This window comes from Mercenaria mercenaria, chromosome 7 (genome assembly GCF_021730395.1).
Source record: "Mercenaria mercenaria strain notata chromosome 7, MADL_Memer_1, whole genome shotgun sequence".
Lineage (NCBI taxonomy): Eukaryota > Metazoa > Mollusca > Bivalvia > Venerida > Veneridae > Mercenaria > Mercenaria mercenaria.
Window position 1 is genome coordinate 29,518,636 of NC_069367.1, and position 21,886 is coordinate 29,540,521.

At 33.7% G+C, this 21,886-nt stretch overlaps 1 protein-coding gene across 1 annotated transcript; it reads left to right on the forward strand.

The window, feature by feature from the left end:
• The first annotated feature begins 837 nt into the window (after positions 1-837).
• LOC123554659 (uncharacterized) lies at positions 838-15,022 on the forward strand. The gene is made up of 8 exons (XM_045344930.2): positions 838-978; positions 4,583-4,810; positions 6,407-6,566; positions 7,285-7,436; positions 9,170-9,296; positions 9,599-9,756; positions 10,175-10,280; positions 14,018-15,022. The coding sequence occupies exons 1-8, from the start codon at positions 936-938 to the stop codon at positions 14,211-14,213; spliced, it is 1,170 nt and encodes a 389-aa protein (XP_045200865.2). The 5' UTR covers positions 838-935; the 3' UTR covers positions 14,214-15,022.
• The last annotated feature ends 6,864 nt before the right edge of the window (positions 15,023-21,886 follow it).

Genomic DNA, 21,886 nt, shown 5'->3' on the forward strand with positions numbered 1-21,886 from the left:
CGTTCATCTCAGCGGTTTGCTAAGCTAAATCTTGTGAAAGTTTCATGCTCATCGATTGAGCTTGAGTATGTAATCCTTTCAATTATTTCCAATGCCTTTTTCGTTTAGTGTGCGTAGCTCCGATTGTGTCGGCCGTAACTTCTGGTATGAATGTAAAAGGACATCGGAGAAACGACACGCAATTCCCGTTTAATGCGATTCCGTTCTGTTTCTGTTTTACCATTTCGGTAATTACTTCCCATTTCGCTACATTTGTATTTTCCAGTGGATCACAAATTCTATATCTAACGACAAGATCTCAATAGATCTCCAGAAACATTAAGAAAACTCTGAGGATTTTATTGTACCTACACACATCTCTGCAGTTACAATAAATTGTTAAAATATTGAATTATTTGACCCCAGGGTCTACAGATCCGGATTTTGAACCACCACCAATGGGATATTGTTTTAATTTTCAAGTCACCAACAAGAGGGTATTGTTTTAACGTTTCATTTCCAGCATTTTTTTTCCATTAATGTCTCCATTGGTAAACTAATATACTGGCTTTATTTTAAGAGAAATCTGTAACGTTTGAAAATAAGGAGAGGACAACCATAAGCTGTCATAGCTTTCTGTCCAAATGGATTTCTGAAATAAAATATGTTTAAACCAAATCTTAAATATTTTACTTAAAACGGGCAAATCATTAACTATTCAAGCACTTTGTTTACTGTTAAATTGATTTCAAATGAAATACGCCAGTTAGAAATGAATAATGTAATCTAGATTTTTTGTCGTGTTAATTAATATAGCTGTCATAATTAACATAATTATCATTCTCGCATGTCACGAGACTGATCCAGTGACGGTTTATATAACGTAATACATCAGTAAGGAGTTAAACAAGGAGGTATACTGTGCCACTATTTGTTCATGTAATATATCGATAGGAATGGATACCAAAAGCATTATTGCAGCTTTAATTTGGGCAATAGGTAAGATTTTTGATCGTTTACACAGCATGTTCATAAATTTGTTAATACAGGAAGAACATTCTTGAATATTAACTACAACCTGTATCAAAGTGTCTTTGTCTCGTCGCCATGGGCGGATATTCGAATTGCACTGCGCATTACACATTAAAAGATAGGAAAACAACAATGTTGGATTGCATTTTATATATCGAAGGCTGAGAGTGAAACTATTGTATCTTATTTTTTATTCATATACAGTTAAATAGTTTTGCGCTCAGCCCATGATATAATGCCTTTGCCTATTAACGCACCCTATGCAGCTTTGAACGTTGATAGTACCATTGCCATCAGACGCTTTAAATCGGCACCATGAAATCTTTCCAGCTATCAAAACCAATACATGACGATGATAATACTAAAAGAAGTGATAATGATGAGCGAGTTGTGATCTGCAAACAATTAAGTTGCAAGTACAGCGATGCTCATGATGACGAAGATAATAAAATCTGTAAAAAGATCTTTTGAAAGAACTTAATGCAAACAAGCAAAATAATAGCAGACTCGGTTTGATTTTGTTCACGAGAGGTACTAGAAAGTGCAACACCTCTCACGCCTCCTAGCACTGGCTGGAATTCTAGCGGAATTTTTTTACAAACATATCAAATGGATTCCATGATCCCAAAGGACCTGAAAATATAACACTGAATCCAAGTACGGGGAGACTTTTTACGGCCGTCACACGGCACTTAAAGATTGACGGCGCTATGATTAACTAATAAAATCTGTAAAAGATGACATAGAATCATTGTTTACCACGATGATAGTTTTAGAGTTTTATGTGGAATGTTTGTGAACTACCTTATTACGTCTTCCGCATATGTGGAAGGTTACGCATTAACACTGTGAAGCTCATTATGGAGGGTGTAAGATACGCATTATGCTCTCCCGGGGGTAGGGTATAGGGGGAGCTGTGGGTATACGATCTAGCATATCGTGTTTCATGTGACAATTTGAAGCTGATATTACTGTTTCTTGATTTTGTGAACAAACGTAAAATATTTAATGTTGGTGGATTTTTTTCTTCAAATCGTCACTGCATCATGAAAAAGGTGTTCAATGTTAATACAAAAAATATGGTAAGTTTATAAACACGGATGGCAGGCGTAGGTGATGCGCTCGGGGGTAAGATATTGCAGCTCGAAATCTCGGGCCGTGAGTTTCGCTTCTTAAGCTTTAGGAGTATATCACCAAAACACAGACATATTTTATAAACGAATAACATCGTTACCAATATTTTACTTAACCATTACATGTTCTGCCGTACTGTCCCGTACCGAAAATATTCTGAAAAAGTTGCCCCCCTTTGAAAATGAATGCCATTTGTAAAGAAATAAAAATAAACAATTGCTGAAAACTGTGTTCCACTTAATTATGTGAAATTTCAACACTCGCATGCGATTGCAAATGAATCAAAACTAACATGTGTAACAGTTCTTTGAAAATGGTGAGTTTTTGAAGGCGTTTTACTGCCCGGAAGTGGGTCCCATTTAGGCAGTCTTTTTTTCGGAATTCAATGTTTATATTAGTATACTGACACTTGTTTTGTTGTTTTTGTAATGATAGCGTGTATATTACTTATATTACTCTACAAAACAAGTGTCAGTATACTGATATAAGCATTGAATTCCGAAAAAAGAACTGTTTAAACAGGCCCCACTTCCAGACAGTCAAGCGCTTTTAAAAACTCACCATTTTCAAGGAACTGTTACACATGTTTGTTTTGATTCATTTGTAATAGCGTGCGAGTGTTGAAATTTCACATAACTAGGTGGAACACAGTTTTCAGCGATTGTTTATTTTTATTTCTTTACAAATGGCATTCATTTTCAAAGGGGGACAACTTTTTCAGAATATTTTCAGTACGGGACAGTACGGCAGAACATGTAATGGTCAGGTAAAATATTTGTAGCGATGTTGTTCGTTTATGAAATATTTCTGTGTTTTGGTGACATACTCCTAAACCTTAAGAATTCAACGGAAAAAAGGCTATACCAATAGTAATCGGTATTTTCGGTATTTTCTTGGTGCATATTTTTTATGTAAAATCTAAATACGCATTCTTTGAAAACCGCATAGATAATTATGACATAACATCATAGTACTGTCACCTGACAACTACATCTGTCACCTGACTACATACCGCCAACATGTTACACTGCCGATGACAACTTGTAAACATACAGGATACAAACAGACATCACAAACAGACAGACATTAAAATGTCCGATTTGACAGCTTGCCGATAAAATATAACTAAATGAACTCTTCATTTTACTTTTTGTCATAATAATTAAGGCACTCGTTGTAAAAGAAGACTTTAAAAAGCTACTTAAATCCCTTTTTAATACTTGCAAGCACGTGGTGGGTGTATCAGTCCTGTCATGCATGAAGTTTTTATTCAATATGTCAAATTTACGCTTTCATTTTTGTCACGGTACAAGATGTGAATGAGTGCAAATATCTATTTGAAGTTCAGTTTAAGCAAGGCATAGCACATTTGATTGTTTAAAGGCCAACAACAAAAGAGGTTTGTTATATTGTTTCCATGATGAAGATTATACATGATGTACGAGAACATCGTACATTGAAAAATTGTGGAATATGCGTTTATAACTTATATTATATTATTAGGCCAAATGTTGGGTGTTTTATACCGTGAAACATCAGTTAATACCACTATGCGCGCTGGAAGAGAGAACTATACAAACAGGCAAATAGTTGGTGAATATCTTCAAAGATGTAGATGATAGTCCTTGATTACGTGTTAGATTCGAAATAACCTATCTTAAACAGTGTTTTCCTTTTATATAAAATCGTTGTTTGGAGTTTAGATGCAAGCGACAAAAATTACTGATTGGGATAACCATATTTCAACAGTCATTATTTTTGTTAAGGTTAAGGACCACCATCTGTTTTCCCATAGACTTTCATTATAACATTACGGCGTGTAGAAGCCTTCCTTACATCATCGAAACATATAAACCTAATAATATTTTCTTCAAGATAATCCCAGTTCTACCAAAATAAGGAAGTTCAACCAACCGGATAGTGATATTACATGGGAGTATTTTTCGCGTAAATGACACGATCCTTGTTTATACATTTTAGCATGGCGAGAGGAAACCGTTACATGAAACTTATTTTCATTTTTCAATGCAAATCAAATGAAGCAACTGTTGTCAAAATGTATTTATGGAACAGCTGGTTTTCAGCTTGACAATGCATGTGTAGTTTGTCGCACAGAATCCTCCACCGGATTGAAAACGACTTTGGTGTTTAGAAACAAAATTTCTTTCGTAATACCGTGCCATCAAGACGGGCCGGAATGATACAAATACCACGCATTTGACAACGAAAGAGATCTAAGTACACATAGCAGCCTTAAAAAAAACAAAAACAACAACAACAACAACAAAAAAAAAACACACACACAAAAAAAAAAAAAAAAAAAAAAAAATCAACAACAACATAAATGTAATATTTAAATATTTTCACTTTTGGATTAAAAAATAGTTTAACTTTTGCTTTGAGCAATGCTAATTGTACTATTATTTTATAATTTCAGTATGTGCTGGTACCATTTCCGGTCATACTGTGACGTCGGTTGAAACAAAAGTGGGACTCAAAGACCCAGTGCTAAATGAGGTTACAGCTGAGAACATTTTACCTGCGGAGAACATAACACCTATTGAGAACATATCTTCAACTGTCACAACTCCGAGACTCCTGTTAAATACAACAGAGTCTGTTTCTGCTACGATGCCAGTCACGACAGATAGTTCTCTTAGTCCCGGTACGAAAGAATCATAAAAACACGCAAGCTTCTTTTTGAAAGCTATCAGAAGGGGCGTGTTAGTGACTGTGCGTGCGTACGTTCGTCTGTCCGTCTGTTTGTTCTTCTGTTTGTCAGTCTTATTTTGTGTCCGTAACCAGTCAAGGCAGCGCTTTTAAACTTCGATTGCGAGGAGACTACGTTTTATGTGCAAGAACCGGATCTTAACGTCAAGGTTACAAATGGACCTTTTAGGTCAAAGTTGTCCGTTATAATGCTCTATGCATAGCATAATAACTATTTGATTTACATTAAACTTGACATATAGGTAAGAGGTGATGAGACGATGTGCAGAGCGCATAAAGCGAGTCGGTAGGCCAAGGTCACAAATGGAGCTAAAAGGACACAATAGTCCGCTATACTCTGTATCCGAAGCATCACTTATATTGACTTCAAACTTGGAATATAGGTATTTTGCAATGAGATGGTGCGCAGAGTGCATGAAACAGGTAGGTAGGTCAGAGCTGAAGGTCACAGGCAAGATCAAATCTGTCCATCGCATTTTCGTGTCTAGAGCATAGCTTAGTATTGACTTAAAACTCAGTTTACAATTAGGCGTCGATCAAACGTTGTGCAGAACGCATAGTTGTTTTATGCCCTAGTATGACACCAACTCGGCTACACAACCCCCAAGCCCCATCCATCGCCACATAACCATACCCTCCAACAGATACACTCAGAAAATAGTTTCTTTAAATTTTACTTCCTCTTTCTCTTATCCTTCGGGCGCATATTGCTCCGATCTGCGGAGTTTTTGTTTTCGCTTACTAGGCTCAAAAGGGTTTTCCCCTTTGTTTGACCTCATCATATGTGTTATAGGATAAAGGATTCATCCAATATTCAAAAGGAGCCTCCATGGCCGAATGGTTAAGGTCGTTGACTTTAACTCACTTGCCCCTCGCCGATGTAGGTTCGAGCCTCACTCGGACCGTTGAATTCTTCATGTATTGAAACCACACAGCTGGCTTACAGAAGATTGTTGGTTCTACCTATGTGCCCGCTCATGATAAAATGATGCGCGGAGGGGCACAAGGAGTCTTCCTCCATCAAAGCTGGGGAGTCGCCATATGACATAATTGTGTCGGTGCGACGTTAAATCAAACAAAATAAATAGATAAATCATCCGGTATTCACCCTACAGTTTTTATCAATGGCACCAGATCAGAAAGAAAATGACACAGTATGGTAAATCTACAGTGCCGTTTTTTTCTGTGCCGTTTTTTTCTGATCTTGTGATAGTGAGTTATAAAATTTTACTTTTAACTGTAAGCCTTAAAATATTTACCGAAGGAATACATATATCTTGTATAGTTTTACAAAATGTCTTTCTGATTTATAAAACTCCAGTTTTGTAAATTGCAGTTCTGCAAATGATATTATTTTATTTTGCTAAAATGTATATCAATTCATATAGTTAATGAAATATTTGCATAAATTAAGCTCTTTCCTGGACAAAACTCCCGTACATATTTAAATGTGTGCAAATTTACTACATCTCAAAGGATAATTGTCTCAGTCCTTAAACCTAAAATATTATTTTCTCTTTTTCTCAAACAGGAAAAACTTCAACGAAAATCGTTGTGACCACAAGGCAGCCTGAGAATTGTATGGTATCGAGAAAAGAAAACTTCATTGCGTGTTTTGAGGGACTCGGCAATAATGCAATGAAATACATAGCAACACTAAACCTTACTGGATTTCTTGATGATATTTGCGAGTAAGTACGCGATATTAGATTATTTGTGTATGTTATTCTAGTGGTGGTGTGGGTGTTGGGCGCCTACCAAGTGTTAAAATTTTGAAATAGTGCTTCATATCAATATTCGTGACACTAAAACTGCCTTGGGGCCCTACGTTTGGGCGGGCCGTATAAAATATTTTGACATGTTTGATCACCACCATGATGTTTTACCACTAGGACGGATCATTCTCATAGGAGTTTATCAGTTTAGGGTATACATTAAAGCGAATATTTACAGCATCTGTTACAGCTGATTACATCGTCACCCCACGCCACTCCACTTTTGTCCTAAAACTGACCTTTAAATACGTTTTGTAAATAGTGTACCACTCTCGTCCTAACACTTTACACGAGTCTGCTTGACAGAAATTAACATTTCTTTCTTTTTTAATGAACTGAACCTTCAACGTATTCGTGTGTCCATTGTCTCATGATTGATGTACACATCATTTAAGACAGTGTACTGGTAATAACACGCGGCAATTTCCGTGTAATTACGTATTCTCGTTAGGCAATTCGGCATTCTTCGGACATAACTGTAGTTCAACGCGCACATGGCTTTCCGTAAAAACCGGAGAATGCCGAAATCGCATACGGGGAACACGTAAGTTGCCGATTGCCATTATGATCCATTACCTTAAATGAACAACAATGAATAACGGTTTCATATGAGATTATCTTTTTGTATCTTTAGTGTCAATAGGTCAAAACCATTTATCGAGTGTATTCACCGCCACTTCCAAGAATGTCCGGACTTTCTCAACAGAATCGAAGTGCAAGCGTTACAGTTTGGACCCTATCATATCAAGGACATCCAATACTTCAGTACTATTGACCAAATGTGTTGTAAGTCTTGTAACGTCGATATTTTCACTCATTTAAAACTATGTTATCTTATAATGGACTGTCAAACGTCAATTTTTTCCGGTTTGCCATTCAACCTTATATCGAGTTCATGACTCATTTATGGCGTCAGATTCATGTGTGTCTTCACGTTGAAAAGTTCATTAACGGCGGTATTATCTATTCGACACTCATTTGGTCTAAAGAACATGTTTAAATAACTTATGTAGTAGCTGCAATTTTAGATGTGTGTCTATCGAAAAAGATATTCATCTAGTTATGTAATGGTTCATTCGCGGAATAATATTGCACTCCAAACAGTGGGTTGAACGTGTTTTGGTTCGTTAAAATTTTAAGCGAGAGCAAAAGGTTTGCGAAACATAAAATGGCTTACATCTGTATGTAAACAAGATACAAGGTCAGTATTTTTTAAAGAAAATATGTTATTTCAACATTACTATGGTTATTAAAACTATGCATCGAGTGGACAAATGTTTCAGCTGTGAAATGACGTTTATACAAGGAAGAACTATGTCGTATATAAAAAGTTACTGAATGTAAACTGACAACTTTCGCTTTCTCGAAATGTTTATCAAAAAATCTATTAATTTGGATCTATTTTGGTCAGGTAAACTTTGCTTTTTATATTTTACATCATGTTATACTTTACTGGAGGCGTGTGCCTTATTTATCATAGATGCATTAAAAAGCCACATCGCCAAAAAGTGGTGTACGAATGCACATAAGTTTGATAAACTTGATGTACGCTCAAAATGGTTGGTTTTAAATTAGTTATGTACATGTATTTTGCACCATCGGGGTTATTTTTGTATCCAGAATATATATTTGTTGAGACACAGGGGATTTCAAAAGATATTTTTAAGAAATGAAATATTTTTTCGGTGTTCATGGGAAATGAACGACAGAATAGGATCGGCAAATCCATGCCGATCCTCTTCTGTCATTCATTTCGCATGAACACAGAAAAAAAGTTTCATTTCTTATATTTACATTATATTTCCTTTTCATTTGTAAACAAGATTAAATTATAAATTGCACACATTTTGTTCTATTTAACATTAATGTCAGCTTCCCTACCAGACGGAACAACTGCGACGTCATCTTAGGGACGTTTTCCCTGACTATATATACGCGGACGTCGTCAAAACAGCGGCACATTATCACTAAGCAGCGTTGAAGTAACTTTCGCGCCTTTCCTCAGGTTTTGCTGTTCATACCAAATATTTACATTCGCCCAATTCTTTTTCATTGAAAATTATGACGTTCATTTCGAATGTTTTGACGACGTTTGAATGTTAAATGCAACAAAATGTATGCAATTTATAATTTAATATTGTTTTCTTATGGAAAGGAAATATAATGTAAATATAAGAAATAAAATTTCTTTTTTCGGTGTTCATGCGAAATGAACGACAGAATAGGATCGGCAAATCCACGAATCGCGCTTAATGAACGTCATAAGAATAGGACAAATGTAAATATTGGAAGTTGAATGATAGCACAGTCAATTTATTTTGCGTCAGTTTCAGTCATGATCCTTTGTGACAGGCATTCCATTCTGTTTAAGTTTTACGAGTCTTGTTTCTTATAATAGAAGACAAAAATTCTACGGTCCGATATTGACCGCTAGATAAAGTATATAGCAATTCTTCGTAGCAGTTATCGTAGCAATTTTATAATTTTTTGAAATATTTTAATTTTTTAACTGCTTTCAGCGTGTTCAACAGGACTGATTTGCATACAAGAATTAATAAAAGTAAAGAATACACAGAAACTCACGAATCAAGTACCTAATTCACCTTGGCTTAAGCTACCAAATTATAAGACCATTTGTGGAAAAGAGTAAGTCAGGCGTTACAGATTAACTTAGAATTATTTTCCTAGCTTTTCAATTACATTATACCTTTTATTTTTATCTAAAAATAACAGTTTTATTCCGTTAACAAAATTGATTTCTTAGGATTTTACAATTTTTTTCGTTGAATATGACGACTTAAATTTCAGTTACTTTGATAATTGATATGAAAAAAAGGCATACCGATTTATTACATACTCATTTGTTCCAATTTCGACCAATTACGTGACAATTTTTGTATCAAAGTAGTGTACATTTGTATTTACAAGAATATTCTCTATTGTGACAGTACTTCCCGGTATATTGGGTGCGTGCGCAAGAACCTACGACAATGCCAATCTCCTCTTACGAAGCGGTACGGAATCGACTTCACCAACGAGGATGCTGAAGATATCAAAAGAATGTACGACTTTACGAAAGAACATTGCGATGCGATAAACGAAGAAGGCAAGTTTATTAAGTGCAAGAATATGTACTTTTTGGTTTTCATAAAGAACATCCTTTTCATTTGATGTTCCACAATTTACGTAACGTAAATTTACGTCTTTCCGAAGCATGAGTATCCCGAAACCTAGATTCAGATACATTTAGGTAGGTGAAACGGTTTTTGTCTCCCCGTTCTGGCGCAGTTGGATCTCGTAAGTATCTGCATTATTTTCTCTAAAGGCCCAAAAAGCCCTATCTAGCAAAATGTTTGCGTTACATTAGAGCTTCTGTGGGCTTTGAATTGGTTGTAAAGGAAAGGTTATATCAAACTTGACGAGACGTTATTTTAATGAAGTCAATGGCATCGTAACACTCATCAAGTATGCGTATTTGATCAAACTGACATTCTAAATTGATATGCAATTATGTGTTATTTCAGGTTTCAATGAAAATTATAAATGCATTGAAGAGAAATCCACATCTGATGAATTCAGAGAATGTATCAGTGCCACAGACAACTTACCCAGTTCCAGAAAAATATGCCGGTAAGTTCTGGCAAATGGGTTTTTAAGTCAAAGACCTGTCTCAGAAAACAATCTTGCCATTGTTCAATTTGAAGTCAGATGCAGAGTTTTAAGATGGACATCGTTAATTAATAAAGTCACTTTCACATGTTGCAAGAAATGTAACTCTTGCGTTAGAGGATTTTCAGTCTTCTACAAGTTATCTGCAATTGTCCGCTGTAGTACAAGTTTTCGTGTGAAAAATGAAACTGCCATCCTTTAGACTTGTATAATTCTTATCATCTTTTATGTTCACGGAATAACATATTTTGTTCTTGATTTAGTGCCGTTATTATTCATGTTGAACAATTCTCCTCTTTGGCGATCTTATCGGTACATCTACGGCACATATTCTGATAAGCCACCGGACAGCGCAACTGATAAATCCTATTCCTATACTTACATTGATTTATATAAGAAAATGATACATTTACCATAGAAAATGTCATAAATTACACATTTCTATTTATTCTATTATACCATCCCTGATATGTCCTTAAAAAACAATTCAATACCTTTACGATGGTATATTTTTCTTCAAAATAAGTAAATATTTGGTTGCTTCTAATTTCGTTTGAAAAAAGTCTCTCAAATTCAATATACTCACTATATATTTGGCAGAATTACACGATAATTCTGTTTTTACAGAGTTTAGCATGATTTTTAGGTGCGTTCCCTCTGACAAATATTCTTTTAAAAGTTTTTTTCTTTGTAAAGTTTTCGTGGCATTTTCCTTTCAAAATACTGAGATATATTTTTAAAAATTCGAAAATAAAAGTGAAAGCAGCTCTGTAGTTGCATTACAGTAATAACCAAAATAATAATACAGTATATTAATTATGACTTATTTTGACAAAATGACTGGGTATTTCAGTGAATTAGTTTATTTAAACTTTATTTAATTAATTTATTTATTAAGTGTCATTTTGGTCAGGTAGCATCCTGTTTCTTGTATACATGTATATCATCGTGGCACGGGACAGCGTATTGTATTGACAAAATATTAGCATTATAAATTTTATGGTCATATGCCTTAAATCAGTGTACGCATAAATTAAATCATGTTAATTATATTCTAAAGGGACACGTATGTTGCCATCCGAATCACGGCATGTATGAATGAAAGGTATATTATAACATCGTGACACGTGCCGATGTATGACAGAAGTATTTGAATTTAAATGCATGATTTATGTCAAAGTAGCGGATTGTATCAGTGAATTAGAATTAAAAGAAAATTGACAAGATATTGGCTATGACTTGTAGGTTTTTTTTATACGCACCTTGTAAACTGTTCCAATAATTAAATGGAAAATTGTAAAAAAATCTCGCAAAGAAAGAGTTGAAATGTTCCTACATTTTTCGAAATCTAAATGGCTATAATTTTTGACAATGTAGTACTAAACTTAAATGCCTTTCAAAGAATTAATATGAGATTACAAAATTGATAGCAGTTTTCTAGTGCGTGTCGTTTTACGCCAAAAAGATGTTTATCTCTTAATTAGATGTAATTAACAGTGGACAGATGCACATGTGTTTCATAATGAATGGAGAATCGACAACTAATAATTACCACCTGTGTTCATTTGGGTCAACATTTTAGGTTTTATTATTTTTTTCATGTTTTACCCTTTATTAAAAATAATAAGAAACAAGGAAAGAAAATAATTATCAAATTAAACTATATAATATAATTACGTATTGTCCGTAAGTATTGACCTGGAACTCATGAATATTCCGCATGTTTTCGTAAATAAATTTTCGGTGTCCGAACCTAAACAACGATACAACTATTGAAATGCTAATTATATACCATCATGTATCATGCGGACAAAGCGTTTTGTCACTAACCGCAGGGTAGTGTGTTCGAGTCATCTGTCTGACATTTTTTTATATATTTTTTTTCTGTAAAAGACGGAAAACGTGTCACACTTATCATGATTTATCAACGAAAAACTCTACTATGGTGATCATTCTTCTACGTATACTTAAAACCGTTCTACAAAATGTCGTTTAAAATCTTCAGGACCGGGCAAACATTCATAAAATAATATAACTATAGATACAAATACAAGCACAAGGAATTATATTTTATATTTCATCGTAAAAAGCATTAAAAACGGCAAATTCTAATATGTGTCCATAACATAAAGTTTGTCAGTAATTAAGTTTTAAAGTCATTTGAAAAAGAAAATGAAAAACCCGACAGTGAAATGACCACGAAAGAACTTAAAAGAAGACTGAAATCACTAGGAATCACTACAAAAGTTACTCCGCAAAGCTACTGTTGCTTATTGATAAGTGTGTGTTAAGATGATGCAAAGATAAGGACTCTGAAAATAAGGGGAATGGTGTTGGAGATGATATATTATAAACAGATGTGCAGATATTGTATATAATGTACCTAATTCAATATTATCAAATTTCATAAGAACTCTTTGTTTTATCATAGCTGCATGCGTACATTTAAAACAGGGTATAGCCATTCATCCATACATCATACACATGTATACTTTGATTTGTTTAAATACCAATACATGGTAATATTAAAAGATGTGCAATGAAATTATTGAATAGATTTGGTAAACTTGATAGATCTATCCGCTTGTCATTCAGTCTGAAGAATACATCAATTATTCAAAAAAAAATCTGATTTCTCATCTGATAATAAATACTATCACAAAACATACCACTATCTTGTATTGAAATGTTTTCCTCTCGTACAGTTTAAATACTTTTGTTGGATTAAAATTTCAGATCAGAAATCTATAAATACATAAAACTAATAAATTTCTAATGAAACACTTGCGTATTAGGAGCGAAAAAGTATCCATTGTTTCGCGCAAAGCACAGAAAATAAATTGCTAAAATATTTTGTTTAAAGAAAAACATCAGTCACAACATTCACATTCCGAATAAAAAATGCTATTCATTTATATTAATTGAATGTATATAGACAATCAAGCATGTAAGAGATGATGTCTTGTTACTTGATCACTGTTTGAGATAAGAGTTATCAAAGCGCTAAGGGGAGAAAACGCTAACAGCGAAACTGACTTAATCGTAGTATTTGCACACTTCCTTCCCCTGATAAGTGAGGAAAATTTCTCAGTATGTTCATTATAACGGCGGACAGTTAACATCACAAGTGTTCCTCGACTCTGTACCAGAGTATTTAATAATCTAATTCTTCGCAAGTAACTGCCAACTTCCACATCAAGAAAATGAGGACAGAATGTCTTTTATCAAGGCGTCATGGAGAAGATTTACCTCGTTCGAGGATCGAACTCATGACTCCGCGATCCATAGATCTGCGAAATTCATCTTGAACAAAGGGGGCGGCATGGAACAGTGGACAGAAGTACTTTAGACATATATCCTTTAAAGCCCTTCCTTCTTGTTTTCTGTTTACGGAAAAAGGAGTAGGTGTTTTGTTACAACTGTATTTTATGTAGTCTGAGGTACATAAAATTAATCAAAATGGACGATTCGTTGTTAGTCTTTGCATGATCATAGTTTATGCCCCTGTCCCAAAATGGATTATAAAATTCACACCTGTTTTTGCTCTGAAACAATATGAACAAGTGAATTGAATCCATAGAATTTACAGTTTAATTATATTTCCAGCCCTCTTGTCCTGTTTAAAATCTTAAAGGCTAATGTTCAACAAAATTTTAGTGCCATTCATATACGTGTAAATTTTTTTCGTTTTTTTACAGGATACGAGATTGTGTTCACGATATATTAGAAGACAAATGCCACTCCAACCAGCTTGTTCCGCTCTACATTGATGCCGTCAACATTTACCGTCGGGATTCTGTCCGGTTACTTAACAAACAATGCTCTAGTGCTACAGACATTGGGCTTTCAATAGCCGCTATACTTGTTGCTATTTGTATTGTATTTATTGTCTGATTGTTTTATTTTTAATTCTCTTAACTTTGTCAATCTCCGCCACTATCTCGCGAGACTGGCTGAATAAGAGAACTCGCGGATTGATATCCATTTAGGGTAGAATGCATTTACTTTGTGAACATTTGAAATACTCTTCTGAGAATTTGCCACACTATGTGCGGTCAGTTCTTGTCAAAATATGCCAGCATAGCTTCATGAGCGTTTCACAGAAATCCAGTAAAATCAATCAATAAGTAAAAACATGATCAAACAATCAATCGATTAATCATATAGCTTTTTCACTATGTTTGGCGTTGTTTTTCTTCAAGAAATGGACACCGGTTGCCAATACTGCAAGGTCCCTAAGAATCGCGATACTGCAAGCTACCCAAGAATCGCTGGTACTGCAAATTACTTAAGAATCGCCGGTAATGCAAGTTAACTACGACAACCATGTCATTAATTTACAGACATACTACACAGTTAAGTTTTCTTCCAAACACTACGCTTTTAAAAAAGCATGTTAAGGTAGATCGAAATTTTTTCTACAATGTAGAATTTGATTAAACTCTGATTTTTCAAAACTTCAGAATATACTAAGAAAATTCAGCAAATAAAAAAGATAGGGTCGTGTGCTTGATTTTTTGCTAGACTGATTTGAAAAATTTCGGCCTCATGCAAGTTTTCGTAATGGGAGTCTATGGGAAAATCGCAACTTTCATAACATTTTCGCGAATAGAAATTTTTCTACAATGTAGATTTTAATGAAACTTCTCATAGTTGTAAATAAATATATGGCCTACAATAAGGTGAAATAAAATGTATAGGTCCGTGTGCTTATTTTTGAGATATTTGGCTATGATTAAAGTGAACCGCCTATTTTAAGCTAATTTTAAGACATTATTTTGAATTATTTAAAGTGTCAGATATTTTAATATCATATATTAACTTTATAAAGATAATAACAGTGCCATTTTAATAAATTTACTCACTGGTTGCCATTAATTCATAAAATGATTTTCGTTTCCGTACGCCGAATCCAGGCATTATTCTACGTTTTCCGGATAAATGACGTTACGCCATGACATCCGGTTTATCAAACGTGCATAAGACCGAGTTGTAAAATAGCTATAGTGCTAAACGTTCCTTTAAAATATACATTTTATCTTGTACACACAATATTGAATTTGAATCTTGAATTTATTATGTTAATAAGCTTTCCTTGCATGTTTCATTCATTTTTAGTGGAGTTGAGTAGTATAAAGATATATATTTTTTAACTTTGACTGTTTCTTAAGAACATGACCCTCCAAAGGTATTTCACATGGAAAGAAGAAGGAAAATACGGATATTTAACACTTTTCAGTGTATTTTAGTTTCATTGATATCCGTAGAAGTCAGCATAATCTATAATTTTACTAGTATGCACGTTAGCTTTCTAATATAAGCTTAAAATGTATATGTCGCGGGGCTCGTGTTTCCATGGTAACGCATTTTCTCTCATTTTTAGACAGCTATGTATAAAAATAGGGGTTTTCGACGGCTTCAGTGCCATTCTGTTAATAAACAACATGGAATATTTGGGTAATATTATTAGCAAAATACCAAGCACTATACATGGTACCCTATTTTTCTTAAAGTTTAAAGTAACCATGACAACAGAGATGTTTAAAATGGCTTATATCTTGCTTTTTGTTGTAATTTCTTATAAAATAATATTGAATAAGATTATCTTTCTAGTTGATGTAGCTTTAAAACATATTATTTCTAACGTAAGTTATATTTTCGTGTTATCTGCATTTATTCAAACACATTTCTAAGCTTAGAATACTTACAGCAGTACCCCTCGTCTGGCATTGTTCATGGAAAAATCGTTCAGCATGCTACTATTATTCTCATGGATATTGATGAAATGAAAACAAAAAGCCGAAGCTGTGTTTCTTAAATAGACTAGTGTCAACGCTTTTGAATTTTACCTTTAGATACATAGGTCACGGGCTTCGTTTCCATGGTAACATCATTTCAATTCAAGAAACCACAATTTTCTACTGAAATTTGAACAATTTTAGACCTTAGTTTTAGTATATAGGTAACAAATTATCAACGGAACCTGAAAAATAGGTATTACAAATCAAACTGCTAAATTTTTTATTTGAAAATGGCCGTAACAAGTAACCTCTCACCTAACTATATTCCAAATAACATTGGTTACCATCATCCATTTTCGTACATTCCGCCTAACATTTCAATGTAACTACATAAAAGAAGCAAAATATTGATTATTATTCAGAGCAAAAGACTCATAAAAAATATTTCAGCAAATAATGGTTATTTGAAAATAGTTTGAATAAAGAAAATGCACAGAATTACGTACTTTCAAGATAAAAGCTATTAATTTTGCGCGGTAACTGACACGTAACGTCATGACGTCAATGACGTCATTTTAAGGCAACATTGTTTTGAAGCGTTTCTGCGGCAATTTATTCATTATTTCTACATTATTAAACCATAAAGCGTCAGATCGAAGACAGGTCTATGATTTGTTTTCAGAAGAATGAATATACAAATACATTTAGTTTGTCGTAAACGTCGTCGTAAATCGTCACGTTAGCTTCCGGTTGGACATGCGCACATACAAATATAAAGGTAACCTACCTCCTTAATGCCCAATACTTCATTTTAAAACGTTACATCACAGAGCGACACACTTGGCGTTACAGAGTGACATTTTATGTCATTCTGCTAGTGAAACTATATGTGGAGCATAAATGTATTTAGGATTGCCCAAGAACGAGTAGTTTCACATTAATTAAAATACTTTTTAGATATTACATCTTGCTATCTTGAAACTGATCTTTTGATAATAGTTCTCAGATGACTGTATACTTAACTGTAGCGTCATTAATGTCTATCATATAAAACACCATGTTGCGTAAGGTTATTAATAAAACCCGGTCCGGCCCGGCCCAAACCACGGAAATAGCCGATTCCGATTGTACGGAAACCACCGGAAACTTACGGACGGAAGGCTAATATAATTACGAATGATATCGTGTCGATATCAACTTACATATTTAGAATTTAGTAAAAAAAACAACAAAAAAAGCACTGAACTTTGTGATGCCCGCGAGGAACTTCTTTGATGAATGGGTTAAAATTGCGTGTTCTTTCTGGTTGCAAAAACGTCTTAATATAATTTGTAAACATGTACACAGGAAGTCGTTATACATAGCGTTGTTTTGACGAGCCTTCTAATTAGTTCCCGATGTTTTGTATCGTTATCATTATATACTAGATCTATTTTATAATCACGTTTTGTCCAAAAAGTTGTTATATTTCGAAGAAAGGAATTCCTCTCGGACCTCAAAGAGTTTTTGTTTCACCTGTGCATTCCCAAAGCCTAAATAATTCTTTGTGTCCGGTAACATGCCTAAAAAATAGGTAGTAAATAGGCAGGATTTTTTATACTTTTTTTGTTCAATGAGACTTTACGGAAATTATTTTTATGCAAAAAAAAAAATGAATACGAATAATTTCATATATCACTGACAATTTTTAAAGAATAGAATGAGCAGTTTTTTAAAACTTTTTATTAAAATGCTTATAATCTCTGAATAAACTGACTTACTTAAGTTATATTCAATTTAGTTCAAAACTATATAGAGTAGAATCGAGATACAAATTTTACCTTTTTTCATTTTTGTACAGATGAATCCTGTCAACGGATTTTGACCGTGACTCCAACAGTCCCTTCTTTCGGTGCGAGTACTGGTTGGTTTCCAGGAAACAGTCATCGAGTGTATTTCACATTAGTTAGTGAACCAAAAAACGCGAAAAAGAAATCTTTTAAATGGGAACAAAATTACAATGTAACTGCACTCAATATACAGAACGATTCACACTGTTTCGTGAAAAAAGACCAAGTAAAAACTTGTTAAGGTTCGTTTGGATATTTACCAATGTTCTACACTTTCAGATTATGAATTTAGATACTTCAAGATTAAACTTCAATGGTTAGACATATCTTGCAAAACTTTGCAATTTATTTAGGTTGATTTGATATATTATTGTATACAGAATGCCTTTTCAGTCAGTTTGCTAGTGCTCGGCAGTTTTGATACATAACGACTGAAGAATCGTTTGAGCCCGCTAGTCCTAATTTACAAATAAGTCTGGAAAAAGCAAAATAAAACTTTGAATGAATCTTGTTTCTTCAAATCTCACAAATTTCTTCATTAAGATTTTTTTTTGGGTAAATTTATCAATATCACAATGTACTGCAGACGATTTACTCTAACATTGCTTACTTTATTATGGTCACGTGACCACACCGAAAGTGAACTGTACTTCATATAAATAATAGTAAAAGCTGATCTTCACCAGATATTACATTGTATTGAAAAGGTAACATTCGTACTCCTTACGCAAATCGCGTCGAGAAATCACATTTTAGCTCAACCCTAAATATATAGAGTTGTGACGTTTCTGTTTTTACGGAGATTAATTTATTTTTTGGGTTGTCCATTATATCCAAAAAGTAATTATGTTTCATTTCTATATGTTTTCAAATGGAATGACTAAGTAGTGTGTTCTTTTTTTTTCACAAATACAATTATGATAAAAAAAAAATTGTAATATGAGTGAAAAATAAACAGGGGTCTCCTTCTTCGTTTTCGCGGTATTGTCTTAATTTTCTCCTACCCTATTTTCACGCGCAGTTATTGCACACTCAGTTTTTACATACAAATGCTTGTATCTAAGGGAAAAATAAGTTAATCACCAAAAAAAGTTTACAACAGCATAAATTTCATTTTAATTATATTCTTATTTTGTTATTTTGTTAGCCATTTTCGATTTCTTTCCGATCTTTATTGTTATACGTGTATCCCTGAATACATATGTTACACGCAAAAGCGGCGTAATGAAAAACATAATATAGTACTTCTTATTAAACATTTTACTGATCGTTCGCCACTTAGTATGCATCTTTTATTTTCTGATAATGTTCCTGAAATGTTTTTGAATGAAATAAAATTATAAAATGACTACCAGGTTCATTTTCATGCTGCGGTGCTAGGAAAATTTTGTTTGATTGTGCATATCAAAGTCCCGACCAACTTAAAAGTCAGAATTAGCCGGGAAGAATTATTTCCTGTTGTGGCCTTTTAGGATTTTAAGCCCATTTTCGTCAACATTTTATTATACATTTACATTTTAAATACTAAACTCTTTCTCTACAGTAACTTACAATTGTCGCATTGAAAAATATTAGTCACGGATAGAGTTATTTCGAGGGATCACCCTCTCAGGAATACATTATTTATTTTATTATATCAAAAAATTAATGAAATGGTTTTATTTAACATTAAAAAAGTTATTACTTACCAAATAATGAAGACAGAATTAAGGAGCCTTTACTAGTAAGCACTTAGAAATTGTCGCGACTTTGCTCTATAAAAATACTTTTTGATAGGTATGATCTTGAGGTTACATAACGCTGTATTTATAGGCATACTTCAACAAAATCAGCAGCAGTAACATTCGAAAAACGGCGATAACTACGGAACATATAATGAGAGCACTCATTTTCTTAGTTGTTAGTAGTTAGTTAATTTCCAATCTGATGGTGATAGTTTCAGTTTAATATTTGATGAAAAACTGTTTTCAGAATGTTGCATGTAGAACAAATCATTCAAAAGCAGAAAAGAAAAATAGGCCGGATTCACACATGTATGAACACAAGATAAAGTAATTTAATCCTATGTATAAATAAGCGCATCGTCTTTTAATCAGTACGAAAGTATCGATATCTCATAGGGAGACATGAAAATGTAATATCACATGCGCAGAAAAACAAAATAGCGTTGTTGCGCATGTAATATGAAATTATTGTTTTTATCATTAAATCTATATTTATAGTCCTTTCCATTGTTCTAGATGTAGTCACACGCTCAACGATAAAAAGTCGTATTTTATCGAAGGCGGAGCCAAACACACATATTGACCTCCAGCTGTGACGTCCACACGTTATTACGTTAAAACAATGCGACGTCGTATACAATTAACCACGGAAGATGACCTAAGGCTGCAAACATTTGTATCTAATGTTTATACTTATGAGTAGGCTGGATTTAATAATAAAACAACTGTCGCCTTTCATGTGTGGTCGATATGTGGATTTATCGACCTGTTAAAGCGATATCAAGTCGATAAATTCGCCCGAGGTTGATATTGCTTTTATCAGGCCGATAAATCCACATATGAGCCACGCCATGAGAAAACCAATATTGTCTATTGCGATTAGAGAAACCGTTAGCAAACAGCATGGATCCTGACCAGACTGCGCGGATGTTGGTTTTGTCATGGCGCGGCTCATATCGACTTCACCAAAAGGCAATTATTGTATAATATCACATGCGCAGAAATTGAAAATAACGATTTTGCGCACGAGATATAAAAACGCTTATGATATATGATTCAAATTAAACTAATGGGAAAATTGCATTGGACATTGTGTGGAGTATAATAATTTAACATCTGAATTGCACACATTTGTAATCCATGCTTTAAAATGTTCATTTTAAAAACAAAAAAGTTAACATTGTGTGAATAGTTGTATAAGCATTGCATAAGTATAGTTCGTAGTCCGACCGGACCGTTTTTTTTAATTCTGTGTTAAAAAGATATGCTAGTATTATTTCAAATATGAAAGAAAGAGAAATCAAAAATTAAATAATCTAAAAACAAAAATAACGTTAGCAGTAAATTGTTAAAACACGAAAGTTCATTGCTATCACTACCCTCCCATTTATTCATATTAGATATTTACCGTTTTTTTATTGTTTTGTTTTAAACAGACTGAGCGGGCATGTTTCGGGAGTGGTGGGGGGGGGGGGGGGGGGGGGGGGGGGGGTCCGGGTTCGAAACTTTGCGACCGATCTTTCATATTTTATACTCCAGTTCATTCATTTTTACAACTTACTGTAACTCCGGGTATCATCTCCATACATATCACCCGGTTTTGTTTAAAGCTAAATCATATGATTTATCATTTGAGAAACATTCTATGATATTTTTTTTTTCAGTTTTCTTGTATTTCAGGAACAAAGACCTATAACATAGAGTTATACCTCTTCTGGAAATCTTTACTTTGATATTTTTTATGAAATTTTGTAACTGCCTCCCTTTAATATGAAAAAAAAATGTAAAAAGCGGACTATTTTTTTTAGCTTTTGATATAATTTATTAGTTTAATTAGTTTTATATTCAAATTTGAATACTTCAACAACCTAAAACAAATGGCAAGTATGAAAACAGCGCATAGCTTCGAAGTTCATCTATTTTCGATCTATCTTGGTTGCGCAACCGAGGTAGGCAAAAGGAGTATTATAATAATTTCATAAATTTACATTTCTAGTTAATTTTCGCAAAATGTGTACTTATCAATGCAAATTTTTGACAACCTTAATATAAGAGTGTTTATATTCATATGTTCCCTAAGGCAAGATATTTTCATTAAATTAATACTTAATGTGCCAAAACGCTATCTTGGTCGGGCAACCAAATTTTATAAATACTTCCAGTGCACGGTATAGACCCCTTCGCCGTACTACACAACCTAATGTCACGTCGTTAGGTGTGAAATAACGACGTACCATTAACTAGCCTGTCCAGTTCTGTTGAAAGTATCCTGC